The following is an 18,859-nucleotide window of genomic DNA, read 5'->3' on the forward strand; positions in this document are numbered from 1 at the left end:
GTAGAAAAGGTTTGTTGTGTTTCTTTTAAAAAGAATCATCTGCCCTTCCCAGTAAGACACAGGCTTGCATTGCTATTTAGATGTTGGACTCAGAAGTGCAATTTTTTTTTTTTTTCTGGTGAGGAAACAGTCCTATCTGCAAATCATTAGTCTATATGGCAGTATATGACTATGTAGCCAGTAAGAATCTTGCATGGTATATTAATATAGTTAGGCTAATATATTAAAAATATGTTTAAGTATGATTGTATTAAGAAAATATCGTATTAATCTAAGCATGCTAAACTCATACCCTACTGGTGGCCAGGTGTGGTCCTTGGCCATTTCTGTGACTGAAGGCTGTGTCATACTCTGACTGACAGAATAAAATGATTATTTACGTATTTAAGTATTTTGTCCATTGGTAAATTCATCAGTCTCCTGTGGAGTTGGGGCACTAATGGAAAGATAGCCTCACATTTCCATGATGATCTGCACTGGAGAGGAAGGATTTTCTGGATTTATCGACATGTACAGTAGTGTTCAGAATAATAGTAGTGCTATGTGACTAAAAAGATTAATCCAGGTTTTGAATATATTTCTTATTGTTACATGGGAAAGAAGGTACCAGTAGATTCAGTAGATTCTCACAAATCCAACAAGACCAAGCATTCATGATATGCACACTCTTAAGGCTATGAAATTGGGCTATTAGTAAATGTATGTAAGGATGAAGCCAGCACCTATTGAATATGCTTTTCTCTTTGAAAGCCTGAGGAAAATGGGACGTTCAAGACATTGTTCAGAAGAACAGCGTAGTTTGATTAAAAAGTTGATTGGAGAGGGGAAAACTTATACGCAGGTGCAAAAAAATTATAGGCTGTTCATCTACAATGATCTCCAATGCTTTAAAATGGATTAAAAAAAACAGACGCGTGGAAGAAAACGGAAAACAACCATCAAAATGGATAGAAGAATAACCAGAATGGCAAAGGCTCACCCATTGATCAGCTCCAGGATGATCAAAGACAGTCTGGAGTTACCTGTAAGTGCTGTGACAGTTAGAAGACGCCTGTGTGAAGCTAATTTATTTGCAAGAATCCCCCGCAAAGTCCCTCTGTTAAATAAAAGACATGTGCAGAAGAGGTTACAATTTGCCAAAGAACACATCAACTGGCCTAAAGAGAAATGGAGGAATATTTTGTGGACTGATGAGAGTAAAATTGTTATTTTTGGGTCCAAGGGCCGCAGATAGTTTGTGAGACGACCCCCAAACTCTGAATTCAAGCCACAGTTCACAGTGAAGACAGTGAAGCATGGTGGTGCAAGCATCATGATATGGGCATGTTTCTCCTACTATGGTGTTGGGCCTATATATCACATACCAGGTATCATGGATCAGTTTGGATATGTCAAAATACTTAAAGAGGTCATGTTGCCTTATGCTGAAGAGGACATGCCCTTGAAATGGGTGTTTCAACAAGACAATGACCCCAAGCACACTAGTAAACGAGCAAAATTTTCTCGCAGATGTGAAGAAATCATAAAAAACTGTGGTTATACAACTAAATACTAGTTTAGTGATTCACAGGATTGCTAAAAAAGCAGTTTGAACATAATAGTTTTGAGTTTGTAGCATCAACAGCAGATGCTACTATTATTGTGAACACCCCCTTTTCTACTTTTTTTTGCTAATAGCCCAATTTCATAGCCTTAAGAGTATGCATATCATGAATGCTTGGTCTTGTTGGATTTGTGAGAATCTACTGAATCTACTGGTACCTTGTTTCCCATGTAACAATAAGAAATATACTCAAAACCTGGATTAATCTTTTTAGTCACATAGCACTACTATTATTCTGAACACTGTATGCTCCATTTGACCAGACTTTGCCGTGGTCTGAAAGCATGACGTCATATTTCCTCACTGTTTGTGCATGAGGACATCAAACAACTCTGCTACGCCTCCTCACTGAGAGTGAAAGAGTGACACAGAGAGAGAGATAGAGCTCTGTCTTTTTCTTCAAGCTGCTACCGAAGTAGCAGCTTGAACTTGTGCTGGAGCTTTGGCCAATCAGAAGGCCAGAATGACAGCTGCAGGAAAATAAAATACATGCACAGGACAAAATGGCAAACAAACTTGAAGGCAGAAAAGCTTGCTTGATCTCTGCTCAATGTTATGAACACACACAAAGCTACAAACTATTGATGTATAATGTGCCAGTGTAGTATGGGATATGGACCCCCTGGAATATTTGTGACCTGTTACTATTGGCCATTATTGTTTACATTTGCATGTTTAAGTGTTTGTGAATAAAATGCATCCTATAATGTACACTTGCACAGTTTTTGAAAAATGCATTTCCACAATCAGAATTTAAATATAGGTTCTGACTATATGTCCACCATCCAAGATTCTTACCGGCTCACTAGCCATATACTGCCCTACAGACTGTTTGACTGGTTACCAGCGAAATAGCCCTAGGGACTATTTGACCGGTTACCGGCTACGGAACTGTTTCCAAAAAAATAATCAGTGATGAAAGTTTTTTGGGAAATTTCCAGATATCCAGGTTTTGTGTTTGTGTTTGTTTTTTTGTTTGTTTGTGTGTGGATTTTTTTTCTTGCAAACTGTCATCATTTTTTGAAAATTCAAGCCAGTATTCCTTATACAGATTGTTGCAAATACAGCAAAATTTCTTTTTCACTTTAGATATGGTTATGGGCAGCCATTTTTGTAGTTTTGTTTGGCTTGACTCAGCAACAGATGGTCCAATGTAGATTTCAGCCAATTATATAGGTAATCTGGTTTGGACTGTACTGTTCAGTGTGTTTCTGTGGAATAAACATCTTCCCGACCTGATATCATGACATTTGTGTTCTGTTGTGAAGTTTTGAGCATGTTTGAATATTTGAGTAATGAATGCAAGTTCACACTGGATGCTTTGTTTTATTATGCACTGCATCTGGAAAGTATTTACAGTGCTTCACTTTTTCCACATTTTATGTTACAACCTTATTCCAAAATGGAGAAACGCCCCCCCCCCCCCCTCAAAATTCTCCACACAATACCCCATAATGACAATATCAAAAAAGGTTGTATTTTTGTTGTTTTGTTTTGTTTTGCAAACTTTCATGCTTGGTTTGTGCTCTGACATGCACCGTCAACTGTGGGACCTTCTATGTAGGCAGGTGTTACAAATCATATCCAATCAACTTGATTTACCCCAGGTGGGCTCCAGTTAAACTGTAGAAACATCTCAAGGATGATCAGTGGAAACCGGATGGACCTCAGCTCAATTTTGAGCTTCATCGTAAAGGCTGTGAATACTTGTGTATATGTGATTTCTTAGTTTAAAAAAACTAAAATTAAAAAGTTTTAATAAATTTACAAAAATCTAAAAAACAAAATTTTTCACATTGTCATTATGGGGTATTGTGTGCAGAATTCTGGGGAAAAAAGGAATTTCATCCATTTTAGAATAAGGCTGTAACATAACAAAATGTGGGAAAAAGTGAAGAGCTGTGAATACTTTATGGATGCACCGTAAGTTGCATGCTGCCTTATTGTTCATTTCCATTTCAACATATCAGACTCGAGTTTCTCAGAAAAAATCTGCGTACATCTGCTCTGAAAAATGCAACAGGTGTGCAGGGATTTTTAGAATTCATCATAGTACAGAAACAGCTTTAGTGAAGGTTACAAATGATCTTCTTATGGCCTCAGACAGTGGACTCATCTCTGTGGTTGTCCTGTTAGACCTCAGTGCTGCTTTTGATACTGTTGACCATAAAATTTTATTACAGAGATTAGAGCATGCCATAGGTATTAAAGGCACTGCGCTGCAGTGGTTTGAATCATATTTATCTAATAGATTACAATTTGTTCATGTAAATGGGGAGTCTTCTTCACAGACTAAGGTTAATTATGGAGTTCCACAAGGTTCTGTGCTAGGACCAATTTTATTCACTTTATACATGCTTCCCTTAGGCAGTATTATTAGAAAGCATTGCTTAAATTTTCATTGTTACGCAGATGATACCCAGCTTTATCTATCCATGAAGCCAGAGGACACACACACCAGTTAGTTAAACTGCAGGAATGTCTTACAGACATAAAGACATGGATGACCTCTAATTTCCTGCTTTTAAATTCAGATAAAACTGAAGTTATTGTACTTGGCCCCACAAATCTTAGAAACATGGTGTCTAACCAGATCCTTACTCTGGATGGCATTACCCTGACCTCTAGTAATACTGTGAGAAATCTTGGAGTCATTTTTGATCAGGATATGTCATTCAATGCGCATATTAAACAAATATGTAGGACTGCTTTTTTGCATTTGCGCAATATCTCTAAAATTAGAAAGGTCTTGTCTCAGAGTGATGCTGAAAAACTAATTCATGCATTTATTTCCTCTAGGCTGGACTATTGTAATTCATTATTATCAGGTTGTCCTAAAAGTTCCCTGAAAAGCCTTCAGTTAATTCAAAATGCTGCAGCTAGAGTACTGACGGGGACTAGAAGGAGAGAGCATATTTCACCCATATTGGCCTCTGTTTGTTGGCTTCCTGTTAATTCTAGAATAGAATTTAAAATTCTTCTTCTTACTTATAAGGTTTTGAATAATCAGGTCCCATCTTATCTTAGGGACCTCATAGTACCATATCACCCCAATAGAGCGCTTCGCTCTCAGACTGCAGGCTTACTTGTAGTTCCTAGGGTTTGTAAGAGTAGAATGGGAGGCAGAGCCTTCAGCTTTCAGGCTCCTCTCCTGTGGAACCAGCTCCCAATTCGGATCAGGGAGACAGACACCCTCTCTACTTTTAAGATTAGGCTTAAAACTTTCCTTTTTGCTAAAGCTTATAGTTAGGGCTGGATCAGGTGACCCTGAACCATCCCTTAGTTATGCTGCTATAGACTTAGACTGCTGGGGGGTTCCCATGATGCAATGAGTGTTTCTTTCTCTTTTTGCTCTGTATGCACCACTCTGCATCATTGGTGATTGATCTCTGCTCTCTTCCACAGCATGTCTTTTTCCTGATTCTCTCCCCTCAGCCCCAACCAGTCCCAGCAGAAGACTGCCCCTCCCTGAGCCTGGTTCTGCTGGAGGTTTCTTCCTGTTAAAAGGGAGTTTTTCCTTCCCACTGTCGCCAAGTGTTTGCTCACAGGGGGTCGTTTTGACCGTTGGGGTTTTTCTGTAATTATTGTATGGCTTTTGCCTTACAATATAAAGCGCCTTGGGGCAACTGTTTGTTGTGATTTGGCGCTATATAAATAAAATTGATTTGATTTTGATTTGATTTGATTTGCACATTCTCAGCGCACATTCAGCTTTAAAATTCCAATTCATGTATGTGAAAACACATACACATGGTTTTGTATGTATGCATAGTTTATACTGTAAATGAAGGTTGCGTTTGTTATGAGTCAGAGTACAATAAGCTGTTTCTGAAGGATTTGAGGCTCCTTCTAGTTTGTAATTTTAAGTGTATCATGAGTGTAATTTGGTGGTGAATAATTAGTGACTTATAACGGGAAGAAAAATGTAATGCTGCCACACAGGGAGCTGACCTTTAACCTCCTCGGAGCGTGATGGCTGCTGGCTAATCTGGCATCACATCCAGTCATCTTGTCTGTCCACTAAACTGAGATCATTTTAATTATGGGTTTAAAGTTGATTTCATTTCGAAAGCGTGTGTTTGACATTGCATTGCATGCTGTTCCTCATCACATGCAGACACATATTTGATTATTTCGTTGATAAAAGCTAACTCAGTCATGACAATCATTGCATAATATACTGATGAAGTTCTGCTTTCGCTTGTATGTCAGTTTACTTCTCGCTCCAGCAGGGCGAATCACAAATGTACAGTTGCAGGCAGACGTTTACATGCACCTTGGTTAAAAACTAAAGAGAGTACGCAGTCACTCTGACGTAAAGGCTGTTGAGTAAAGAGGAAGTCAGTGACATAAATAAAAAATAAAAAGAGAGAGCCTCGGCCTCACTGCCAGTGGGCTGTAAACATTTGTTGAGCCTTTCTGAGTTCACTTTTAGATTAACAGCTTCCTCTGTGGTCTGTGGCCTTTCAGGTCATGGTGATGGAGCGTCTTCTTCAGGGTGGATGGAGTCAAATTTCTGTCTGATGCCTCCAACTCTTTCATCAGTTCTTTATTTGTGATCCAGAGGTTCTGATGGAACTTAAGAACAAAAGCTATAAAGTGAATTCAATCCTATGTGTTAATTTGGTAAAGTCTGTAGGCTCTCATATTTTTATATGTAGAATTACACTTTTTTTTAAATTTCCTGCTCTTAGATGCTAGAAATTACTGTATTTTTAAGTTCAGCCCCTAAATGCAGCCAAAGGTTCCCAATTCATCCATAATTATTCCAATTAGTCATTCAGAAGCTTTTAAAAGTCATCCCAGTCATTTATGTTGATGCATGACAATCTGACACGGTGAAAAAAAATAACTTTGGAATAAAGTAACCATTTTAGGTGACTTAACACACATATTTGATGCTAAAATGAAATCTTGGTGTATGGAAACGTTGCCTACGACTACATGGGATTTTTTTGACATTTTAGGATCTTCATTCCCAACCCCTTTAGTCTTGACTTTCTGACATGTCTGAAGAAATTTTATATAAAAATTACATATACACAGCAAAAAAACAAACAAACAAAAAAAATCATGAAAGTCATATTACAGCAATTTAGAACTGTTTGTCAGATGAATATTTGTATAAGTAGAATACAGGGAGTGTCAGAGCTGTAGTTTTGGTTGTCTGTATTATTTTTCCATCTTTGTGATTTATTCCTGTTGCTGCATCTCCACCAAACAGCCAGCAGCTATGTGTCTCTTGTGTATCGACTCCACTGTAGTTCTACTGATCCACAGCTGTTTTCTTCAAATGCAACAAGCACATCATCGATCAACGCTGACTCATATGGGACTTTTTTTTCCAAGGGTCTGCTTCTGCTATGTAGCATCTTGTAAAGTCTCATCTACACAAATTTGTTTGCCTGCACTCTGCTTCTGGTGGGTGTTTGCATCAGATGCTGTTGCAGAACCGGAGAGCTGGACAACCCAGAAAAGTCAACATAGGCCTCCAGCTAATGCCAACCCCATTCATTTTTGGTGATATTCTGAATCCAGCAATGATGTCACCATAGTCATAGTAATATAGTAATTATTTTTATGGAGGGCATGTTCCGATGTGATGAATTATACCGTAATATTGTTACGCTTCTAGTACAGGTTTTCTTGGTTCTTTAAGGAGCTCCTTTCAACTGAATGACTGGAATGTGGAATTTTATACTAGATGTGCTTCAGTTTCTAATCTGATTCTGTTCTCTTTTATTTCTTTTGTGTCTGTGCAGCCCTTTTCCAACGGCGTCCAAGCCAGCGATGACTATGACATCCTTCCCTCGCGGCACTCACCAACTCCTCCTGTCCATACCCACAGCCAAAAGTGAGTACCACACAAGCACAGTATAATGTGACCAGATATAGTTGTAGCCGTAAGTTTAAATACACCTTAGCAAAACAGGTGATGGACATATTCTAGTTTATCAAACAGTATGTGTGTGAAGTCAGAGTGTCTACTTACTTCTTTGTGAATTTATTTCAAAATATTAGTGATGTAAGTGATATTTATTTCAGTTCTGAGTACGTCAGAGTTCAGTGGGTCAAATGTTTACATATACCAAGATGACTCCTTCTTTAAACTGCACAGAGCATCTGACATAATGAATAAGCACTGAAATAAATTGATGCTGCAGCTATTATTTCAAGTAACCTTATCTAGAAATAAAATAGAATTCGCTTAGCACAAATCTTGTTTTATTGGATAAAATTGTTTTATAAAATAAAATAAGTACTCTGGGTCCCACTGCAAGACATACTGTATTTAAAGATTAGATTTAGTGCAGTTGGAGAAAATGGAGTTTGAAAGGTGAATGTAAGCTCACTGCCTCAAAATGTTAACAAATTTTCTTTTATTTAAAAAAAAAAACATTTGTGTTACGTTGATCTTGATATCTCAGGTTAGCCACCTTGGATGGAGAGGCAAGTCAGAAGTATTAACCTTTGTGGCTCTTCTGATTTGAATTCATTTCAAGCATTGTGTATTTGAGGATGTTTTGAGTGTGAGAATTACTTCACAAAAAAAAAAAAGTTGAATTTATTATGTAATCTGAACCATGTGTTGAATTTGACTTTTTCTCAAATCATCCTGATCTTCACCTTCCTGCCACTGAGTGGGTGTCAAGGAAGTTGAACACCCTTTGTGAGAATGTGGCCCCAGTCTGTAAACTCCAGAACATCTGAGACATTAGACTCTTTTGTCCAGATAGAAGGAGCCCACTTCTAGCAAGCAGAAATGCTGTTTCCATGGTTACACTCTTTCTTTAAAATGTGTTTTACATGTTAACAAGGAGAAAATGCTTCATCATCAAGCAAGACAGTGACACCCAAAACTGATCAACCTTTGGGTAGATTGTCCACGTTGTCCCCACATGGACATTGGGGGGAAGCATTTAAAAGTACTGGGCGCAGTGGTGGCCAAGGGGGTTGGGTTCCAAACACATACTGAAAGACGCGGCTTACAGCATCACCAAGTTTGGTTGTTGGCGTGGGCGACCTTTGTTGAGTGTTTCTCTTCATCCAGCTTCTTTTGTTTGCTGTCATTCTTAAACTCTCCTGTCAAATAAAGGTTGAAAACAAAAGCACCTCAAAGTGTTTTCAAAAAAGAAGCACCACAAATACAAGACATGCAGGTTAACTGTATCTCCAGAAGTAAATGGATTAATTGAAGCTTGTTCAACAGTTGCTTTCTTATATAGTAATAAACATGCACAGATGTAGAAAATCTTACAGATGCAATGAAATGTCAGCGTTAAAGCTGTTTAAATTAAAAGATACGAGGTCTGTCAATAAAGTAACGGTCCTTTTTATTTTTTTCAAAAACTATATGGATTTCATTCATATGTTTTTACGTCAGACATGCTTGAACCCTCGTGCGCATGCGTGAGTTTTTCCACGCCTGTCGGTGACGTCATTCGCCTGTGAGCACTCCTTGTGGGAGGAGTCATCCAGCCCCTCGTCGGAATTCCTTTGTTTGAGAAGTTGCTGAGAGACTGGCGCGTTGTTTGATCAAATTTTTTCTAAACCTGTGAGACACATCGAAGTGGACACGGTTCGAAAAATTAAGCTGGTTTTCAGTGAAAATTTTAACAGCTGATGAGAGATTTTGAGGTGATTCTGTCGCTTTAAGGACTTTTCACGGTGCGAGACGTCGCGCAGCACTCTCAGCCGCCATCGTCAGCCTGTTCAAGCTAAAAACCTCCACATTTCAGGCTCTATTGATCCAGGATGTCGTGAGAGAACAGAGAAGTTTCAGAAGAAGTCGGTTTCAGCATTTTATCCGGATATTCCACTGTTAAAGGAGATTTTTTTAATGAAAGACGTGCGGATGGATCCGTGCGTCGGGACGCAGCCGACGCGGTGCGGCGGCACAGGAAAAACACCTCCGTGTTGATAACCATTTGTAAAATCCAGGCGGCTTTTGATGGCTTTCAGTGGAGTGAGTATATGAGAAATTGTTTAACAGGCAGGACATGTTCCAACTTGTCCTTAAGGCTTTCAACAGAGGTGTTTTTCCTGTGGCGGAGCGTCGCGGCGGCTGCGTCCCGATGCGCGGACCCGTCCGCACGTCTTTCATTAAAAAAATCTCCTTTAACAGTGGAATATCCGGATAAAATGCTGAAACCGACTTCTTCTGAAACTTCTCTGTTCTCTCACGACGTCCTGGATCAATAGAGCCTGAAATGTGGAGGTTTTCAGCTTGAACAGGCTGATGACGCCGCCTGAGAGCGCTGCGCGACATCTCGCACCGTGAAAAGTCCTTAAAGCGACAGTCTCACCTCAAAATCTCTCATCAGACGTTAAAATTTTCACTGAAAACCAGCTTAATTTTTCGAACCGTGTCCACTTCGATGTGTCTCACAGGTTTAGAAAAAATTTTGATCAAACAACGCGCCAGTCTCTCAGCAACTTCTCAGACAAAGGAATTCCGACGAGGGGCTGGACGACTCCTCCCACAAGGAGTGCTCACAGGCGAATGACGTCACCGACAGGCGTGGAAAAACTCACGCATGTGCACGAGGGTTCAAGCATGTCTGACGTAAAAACATATGAATGAAATCCATATAGTTTTTGAAAAAAATAAAAAGGACCGTTACTTTATTGACAGCCCTCGTATAAAAGAATTTAGGAGTGTGCTGTGCATTGATACTGCATCACTCTGTGTTTTGGTGTTCTGTCCACAATAATCTATTTTTCGTCCCTGAAAATTGTCTCCAGAGTGCACTAGGGTTCTCCAGTATCCTTTTTATCTGAGGTTCCTGCTCACAGACCTCTTACTTTCATTTCTTGGAGCCTTCAGAAGCTCTGACCATCAAGGTCCAGCAGCCTGAGGGAAAAGTCCTGCTCTGAAAAATGATGGCGGACAGCCTTTTAGTTGCAGACATGATTAGATTTGGTGTTTGTGTGGGACTGTCATGGATTTAGAGGAAAGACCTGCCGTTTCTAGTTCTGCACAAACTGATGTTTTGTTCTAAATACAGTGTAAAAAAAAAAAATCTGTACAAGATCATTTCCACAGTTGTGCAGACATTTGTGATGTTGTACGTGTGAAGACATTCAGTGATTGGTCCATCACTAGGTTGTGTTGGTTATGTGTTCTGTGGTGGTTATGAGGCTATGTGTGAAGATTCTTTGTTTTTTTAATTACTGATTAACCAGAAGAATTCCAGGATCTTTCAGAGCAGGCTGTTTATCATTAACTAGCAGTGCGACAGCATTTACAGTCATTGTGTTTGTCTTTGCTTTAGTTTGGTTGATGAACTTTATACTTTTACTTTTAGTATTCTATCAGCAGATAAACATACTCTGCACTCTGTTTCACTCAGACTCTAATCTACACCTCATTGTTACGTTTGCCAAGGACGTAATAAAATCATCGGTGTTTATTTATTTACCTGTCTGTTAACAGGATTACGTCAAAAGTACTGCATGGATTTTGATGAAATTTTCACCACAGATAGATATTAAGGCATGGAAGACTCCAGATCCAGATTCTAGATCAAGATTTCACTTTAGAAGCTTTGAAGGATTACATCAAAAAGACTAAACAGATTCTCACCAAATTTGCACCACAGATAGATATTCGGGCATGGAAGGCTCCACTGAAGTTTAGAGGTGATCTCGATCCAGATCCGGATTCTGCCTCAGGATTTCACTTTACACAGGCTTTTAAGGATTACGTCAAAACTACTTTACAGATTCTCACCAAATTTGCACAGCTGGTAGATATTTGGGCATGGAAGACTCCACTGGATTTTGGAAGTGACCTGACTCCGGATCCAGATTCTGGATCAAGATTTCACTTTATATAGGCTTTGAAGGATTACGTCAAAGCTACTTCACGGATTCTCACAAATCTGCACCACAGATAGATATTAGAGGATGGAAGACTCCACTGAATTTTGGAGGTGATCCAGATCTGGACTGGCGGACATCAGAAATCTCTGATTGCTCTTGTTGCTAGGTCAGTGATCCCGGCACTTTGAATGCTGGATTATACAGGGATGTTTACCGGCAAAATTTTGTGTCAGTGGATTTTCTGTAAATCTTACATTTAGGGTTGTTTTTTTTTTGCCCTTGTTTGCAAAGCAGGAGATGGTCACCCCACTGTGTCTGATCTACTTGAGTTTTATTCCTGTAATCATGAAATGCTGAGTGTTTTATTTCCTTAGTGCTGTTGCCAATGTACTTGCTCATGGGGTGAAGAAGATCTGCTTGGGAATAGACCTTTGTGGTGACTTATGTTGTGCTTTGGCGCTGTACTGAATTGAAAGAAACATCAGATGAGCATTGCTACACTACTACATTCAGTGGCAATTGTAGGTCAGCCAGTGGACCAGAATAGTGAGCTTGGCCTTCACAGCAACCCCACAGAAATCTTAACTAGTCCATCCCTAACTCTCTAAAGTAGCCATCTATCTGATACTCAAAGGTGAAGCATGGTTGTCTCCTTGCCCTTTTCTAGCCGAGAGAAATGTGCCATATGTCAAAGCAGACACTCCCTCACAATGCAAATGAAACTCCTCATCCAAGTCTCCCTAAGTTATCACTTGTTTGATTCAAAGTCATTCCAACAGCACCAAATGATCCTCTGAAGAGACCTAGTATCAAAGACATCCACTCGTCACCTTACGCCATCATCTGTCTCACAACCATACAGTAAGACAGGAAGCACCAGGAACCTAAAGACATGGACGTTTCTTCTCCTGCAGTGATATTGGGATCACCAAACGGCTCTGTCCTGCAACCGGGTAACTCCTTAAGTTCTTCCCAGTCATCTCTCAATCTCACAGACCAAGGACCAAGAGATATGAATGTCACTGCCGAGATAAGTGAATGTCTCTGCAAGTTCCATACTTTCACCATATACAGATACACCTCCAGTCCAGGACGTTATTAAAAGCATGGATCGTAGCCTTGATCCAGGACAATCATAAACCCAGACACTCCAATTCTTCACTCAGCTTCTGAAGTGCTGCCATCAGAGTATCCATTAATTCTGCAAAGATCACAGTGTTGTCTGCCAAGTCAGGGTCAGTAAATCATTCCTTTTTAACAGAAGCACCTGTTATGTGTCGGACGCGGGCGGAGGACCGGCCAGCGTTTGAAGGACCCAAGCATAAAATAAGCAGAGCACGGTACAAAGGATAACAGAATTTAATAACATAACAGTGACGTGCAGAACAATAACAAATAAGTGCGCGGTCTGGCGAGGTGGAATTACTGTGCTCTCCCAGCAGCACAAACGGTCCGGAGCCAGAACAGTTCGGACCCAAGGACCCCGCCGACACCCCCCAGGTGGCCGGGACCAACCGAGTCTGTGAAAGAAGAAACCATCATGTGAGTCCACCACTCCACACACAGAGAGACCACTCAAAGGTGTACATAAACAGCAAACACTTCCTGGCTTAATTACCAATCAGCTTCCCACCCTGCAGGCATGGAACACCCAGTTCAATTCTCCACTGCAGTGGAAGCTGATTAAATGACTAACATAACAGCTCAATATAATAAGGTGTGAGGGACACCACATTTACTGACTGTACTCATGTTAGTCACAAAACCTAAAGTACCTCAGGAAGTGTGCTGACGAGCGTGAGACCTCACCCCGTCCTCTTTCACAGACCATGGCATCAAACGTGGTACGGTCTCTGCATCCATGATGATGAGATGGCTCTCTAGACGACGATCTCACCCATCTGGTCACAAGGTCGAGTCTCTGGCAAATACACACTGTGTACTCCAGACTTAAATGCAACCATGCCCCAATCCATAAAGATGCACCACAGCTGTGAGTCCTGACGAGCTGCACATGACAAGCTTCAGGTGATCAGGGTGAGGTCCTAATAACTCAGCCACACAGCCACTCAGTCCTGAACGCATGCCACCTGGAAGGAAAAACAAAAGACAGAACAGAAGACAAACAAAAGGCAGCCAGGCACGCCAGCCATACAACAGCACCCACTTCACTGGTTTCCGCAATCCTACCCAACACCCAGTCCATGCAAGCATTGAACAGTCTAGGAACCAGAACACATCTGTGACAAATGCCATTTTTCAGTGCGTAAAAACTCAGAGTCTCTGCCTCTGTTGTGCACAGCACTCACAGTATCTGTATGTGGGCTGGTCATGATGTTCAGCAACCTCTTCAGGGTCCCACAAATTCTCACAATGTCCCAGAAAACAATCTCACCAACTGAATCAAAGGCTTTGTGAAAGTTAACACAGGCTGTCGATATTCACGCTCGTCAGAGTATTAGCAGAGCTAGAGTGCAGCCGATGGTTGACTTCTAGGGTGTGAAGCCAGACTGTTCCAGTCACTGAGAAGGAATTAGCTGGAAGAGAATCTTCTTAGGGCTAATCTTTTCAAGCACTTTCCCAGGCACAGAGAGCAGTGTGATACCACTATAGTGGTACAATGTATGTAATCACTAAGAACCCTGCAAAATAGCCACTATTATTAAGGCAAACTGGAAAAGAAATACAACACTGCTGTAGACTTTTTTAACCCTCTGGGGTCCGAGGGCATTTTTTGGACAGTTCACTCGCCTGGCATAAATGTTTTATTATTGCTGTTAACAGCTCTCCCTGCATCCCACAATCAAGTTTTATGTCTCTTTTTTTTTTCAGAACAACCTGTGCTTTCAGAATATATATATATATATGTGTGTGTTTTTGTTGTGTTTTATAAGTGTAATAAAGGATTACAATGAATGAATGAATGAATGAATGAATGGATGAATGGATTTATTCGGCACACACACAAATCCGAAAGAACAGAAACATACCAATAATATGAATGTTATATAAACAAGCCGGGGAGTCCGAAAGGGTGTGGGCAGAAGCAAAGCTTATCAACGCCCACCCCTGCTAGAATGAGTCCAACAATTATGACAGTCATAACAACATATACACAAATTCACAACACACTACATATCAACACAGACATACACTTCAATATTCAATTACATTTCAATTCATGTATAAGTATGTTATGTATAAAGCGCCAAATCACAGCAAACTTGGCCCAAGTCACTCCATATTAACCCTGCCGACCCCCAGAGCAAGCACTAGGCAACTGTGGTGAGGAAAAACTCCCTCTTAGGAAGAAACCTCAAGCAGACCAGGCTCTAGGGGGTGACCCTCTGCTTGGGCCGTGCATATATACCTGTATACGTACATACATACACACACATTATATACATATATACACTTATACACACACATATACACACTCACATATATACCTATATACATACCCACTAACACATAAATAAATATACACTACATATATATACACATACATACATTTATACCTACACATACATATACATACCCCTACACATATACACATATATATACATACACACATATACATACATACACACACATGTATACATATATACACATACATACTACATATATGCATATACATATATACACACACATATACATACATATTGACTGATTGAGCATTTATTTTGAGTTTTACAAAATAAGCATTTCTTTGACATCTACATTTACCCACATTGGGTTGAAAAGAACAGGAGATACATACATGCATACATACCCGCGCACTTAACCCGAAAAGGGGTGGGATGAAGACGAACTTATTTAACCCCACCCCCAAATACCCATACGTTATTACGACTACCGAGTGTGACCAATATTACTTTTTTCTTACTATGTAATTGATATCATATACTCGTGATGAGTATCTATAATAATAATAATAATGATAAAAACAATTCCCACCATAATAGACAGTAATAATGACAATAATTATTGTCAATCAAAATTTTTTTTAGTTTTTTTTTTTTATTTCTATTATTATTATTACTACCATTTTTTTTATTGCTATTGATATTGCTGGTGTCATTCCTTAAGCCATTTTCATATGTCAATAAATTCCCCACATTTACTCAGAAAATGACTATTGAAAAGGACTATTCTTGTGTGTGTCGATGGTAATTCTGTCTCTCTCTCTCTCTCTCTATATATATATATATATATATATATATCATACATGCGAACATACATACACAAAATACACACATACATCAATCAATCAATCAATTTTTTTATATAGCGCCAAATCACAACAAACAGTTGCCCCAAGGCGCTTTATATTGTAAGGCAAGGCCATACAATAATTATGTAAAACCCCAACGGTCAAAAACGACCACCTGTGAGCAAGCACTTGGCTACAGTGGGAAGGAAAAACTCCCTTTTAACAGGAAGAAACCTCCAGCAGAACCAGGCTCAGGGAGGGGCAGTCTTCTGCTGGGACTGGTTGGGGCTGAGGGAGAGAACCAGGAAAAAGACATGCTGTGGAGGGGAGCAGAGATCACTAATGATTAAATGCAGAGTGGTGCATACAGAGCAAAAAGAGAAAGAAACAGTGCATCATGGGAACCCCTCAGCAGTCTACGTCTATAGCAGCATAACTAAGGGATGGTTCAGGGTCACCTGATCCAGCCCTAACTATAAGCTTTAGCAAAAAGGACAGTTTTAAGCCTAATCTTAAAAGTAGAGAGGGTGTCTGTCTCCCTGATCTGAATTGGGAGCTGGTTCCACAGGAGAGGAGCCTGAAAGCTGAAGGCTCTGCCTCCCATTCTACTCTTACAAACCCTAGGAACTACAAGTAAGCCTGCAGTCTGAGAGCGAAGCGCTCTATTGGGGTGATATGGTACTACGAGGTCCCTAAGATAAGATGGGACCTGATTATTCAAAACCTTATAAGTAAGAAGAAGAATTTTAAATTCTATTCTAGAATTAACAGGAAGCCAATGAAGAGAGGCCAATATGGGTGAGATATGCTCTCTCCTTCTAGTCCCCGTCAGTACTCTAGCTGCAGCATTTTGAATTAACTGAAGGCTTTTCAGGGAACTTTTAGGACAACCTGATAATAATGAATTACAATAGTCCAGCCTAGAGGAAATAAATGCATGAATTAGTTTTTCAGCATCACTCTGAGACAAGACCTTTCTGATTTTGGGAGATATTGCGTAAATGCAAAAAAGCAGTCCTACATATTTGTTTAATATGCGCTTTGAATGACATATCCTGATCAAAAATGACTCCAAGATTTCTCACAGTATTACTAGAGGTCAGGGTAATGCCATCCAGAGTAAGGATCTGGTTAGACACCATGTTTCTAAGATTTGTGGGGCCAAGTACAATAACTTCAGTTTTATCTGAGTTTAAAAGCAGGAAATTAGAGGTCATCCATGTCTTTATGTCTGTAAGACAATCCTGCAGTTTAGCTAATTGGTGTGTGTCCTCTGGCTTCATGGATAGATAAAGCTGGGTATCATCTGCGTAACAATGAAAATTTAAGCAATACCGTCTAATAATACTGCCTAAGGGAAGCATGTATAAAGTGAATAAAATTGGTCCTAGCACAGAACCTTGTGGAACTCCATAATTAACTTTAGTCTGTGAAGAAGATTCCCCATTTACATGAACAAATTGTAATCTATTAGACAAATATGATTCAAACCACCGCAGCGCAGTGCCTTTAATACCTATGGCATGCTCTAATCTCTGTAATAAAATTTTATGGTCAACAGTATCAAAAGCAGCACTGAGGTCTAACAGAACAAGCACAGAGATGAGTCCACTGTCCGAGGCCATAAGAAGATCATTTGTAACCTTCACTAATGCTGTTTCTGTACTATGATGAATTCTAAAACCTGACTGAAACTCTTCAAATAGACCATTCCTCTGCAGATGATCAGTTAGCTGTTTTACAACTACCCTTTCAAGAATTTTTGAGAGAAAAGGAAGGTTGGAGATTGGCCTATAATTAGCTAAGATAGCTGGGTCAAGTGATGGCTTTTTAAGTAATGGTTTAATTACTGCCACCTTAAAAGCCTGTGGTACATAGCCAACTAACAAAGATAGATTGGTCATATTTAAGATCGAAGCATTAAATAATGGTAGGGCTTCCTTGAGCAGCCTGGTAGGAATGGGGTCTAATAAACATGTTGATGGTTTGGATGAAGTAACTAATGAAAATAACTCAGACAGAACAATCGGAGAGAAAGAGTCTAACCAAATACCGGCATCACTGAAAGCAGCCAAAGATAACGATACGTCTTTGGGATGGTTATGAGTAATTTTTTCTCTAATAGTTAAAATTTTGTTAGCAAAGAAAGTCATGAAGTCATTACTAGTTAAAGTTAATGGAATACTCAGCTCAATAGAGCTCTGACTCTTTGTCAGCCTGGCTACAGTGCTGAAAAGAAACCTGGGGTTGTTCTTATTTTCTTCAATTAGTGATGAGTAGAAAGATGTCCTAGCTTTACGGAGGGCTTTTTTATAGAGCAACAGACTCTTTTTCCAGGCTAAGTGAAGATCTTCTACGTTAGTGAGACGCCATTTCCTCTCCAACTTACGGGTTATCTGCTTTAAGCTATGAGTTTGTGAGTTATACCACGGAGTCAGGCACTTCTGATTTAAAGCTCTCTTTTTTAGAGGAGCTACAGCATCCAAAGTTGTCGTCAATGAGGATGTAAAACTATTGACGAGATACTCTATCTCACTTACAGAGTTTAGGTAGCTACTCTGCACTGTGTTGGTATATGGCATTAGAGAACATAAAGAAGGAATCATATCCTTAAACCTAGTTACAGCGCTTTCTGAAAGACTTCTAGTGTAATGAAACTTATTCCCCACTGCTGGGTAGTCCATCAGAGTAAATGTAAATGTTATTAAGAAATGATCAGACAGAAGGGAGTTTTCAGGGAATACTGTTAAGTCTTCTATTTCCATACCATAAGTCAGAACAAGATCTAAGATATGATTAAAGTTGTGGGTGGAATCATTTACTTTTTGAGCAAAGCCAATAGAGTCTAATAATAGATTAAATGCAGTGTTGAGGCTGTCATTCTCAGCATCTGTGTGGATGTTAAAATCGCCCACTATAATTATCTTATCTGAGCTAAGCACTAAGTCAGACAAAAGGTCTGAAAATTCACAGAGAAACTCACAGTAACGACCAGGTGGACGATAGATAATAACAAATAAAACTGGTTTTTGGGACTTCCAATTTGGATGGACAAGACTAAGAGTCAAGCTTTCAAATGAATTAAAGCTCTGTCTGGGTTTTTGATTAATTAATAAGCTGGAATGGAAGATTGCTGCTAATCCTCCGCCCCGGCCCGTGCTACGAGCATTCTGACAGTTAGTGTGACTCGGGGGTGTTGACTCATTTAAACTAACATA

General features: G+C 39.7%; 1 protein-coding gene across 3 annotated transcripts in view; it reads left to right on the top strand.

Annotated features, from left to right (window-relative positions):
- cblb (Cbl proto-oncogene B, E3 ubiquitin protein ligase) overlaps window positions 1-18,859 on the top strand; it is a 177,246-nt gene that overhangs the window by 146,117 nt on the left and 12,270 nt on the right. For all 3 annotated transcript variants that reach the window (XM_034178811.1, XM_034178809.1, XM_034178810.1), the window contains exon 13: window positions 7,366-7,457. In XM_034178811.1, the coding sequence (XP_034034702.1) occupies window positions 7,366-7,457 (92 nt within the window). The remainder of the gene's footprint in view (window positions 1-7,365; window positions 7,458-18,859) is intronic.

The sequence above is a fragment of the Thalassophryne amazonica genome, chromosome 9, assembly GCF_902500255.1.
Source record: "Thalassophryne amazonica chromosome 9, fThaAma1.1, whole genome shotgun sequence".
NCBI lineage: Eukaryota > Metazoa > Chordata > Actinopteri > Batrachoidiformes > Batrachoididae > Thalassophryne > Thalassophryne amazonica.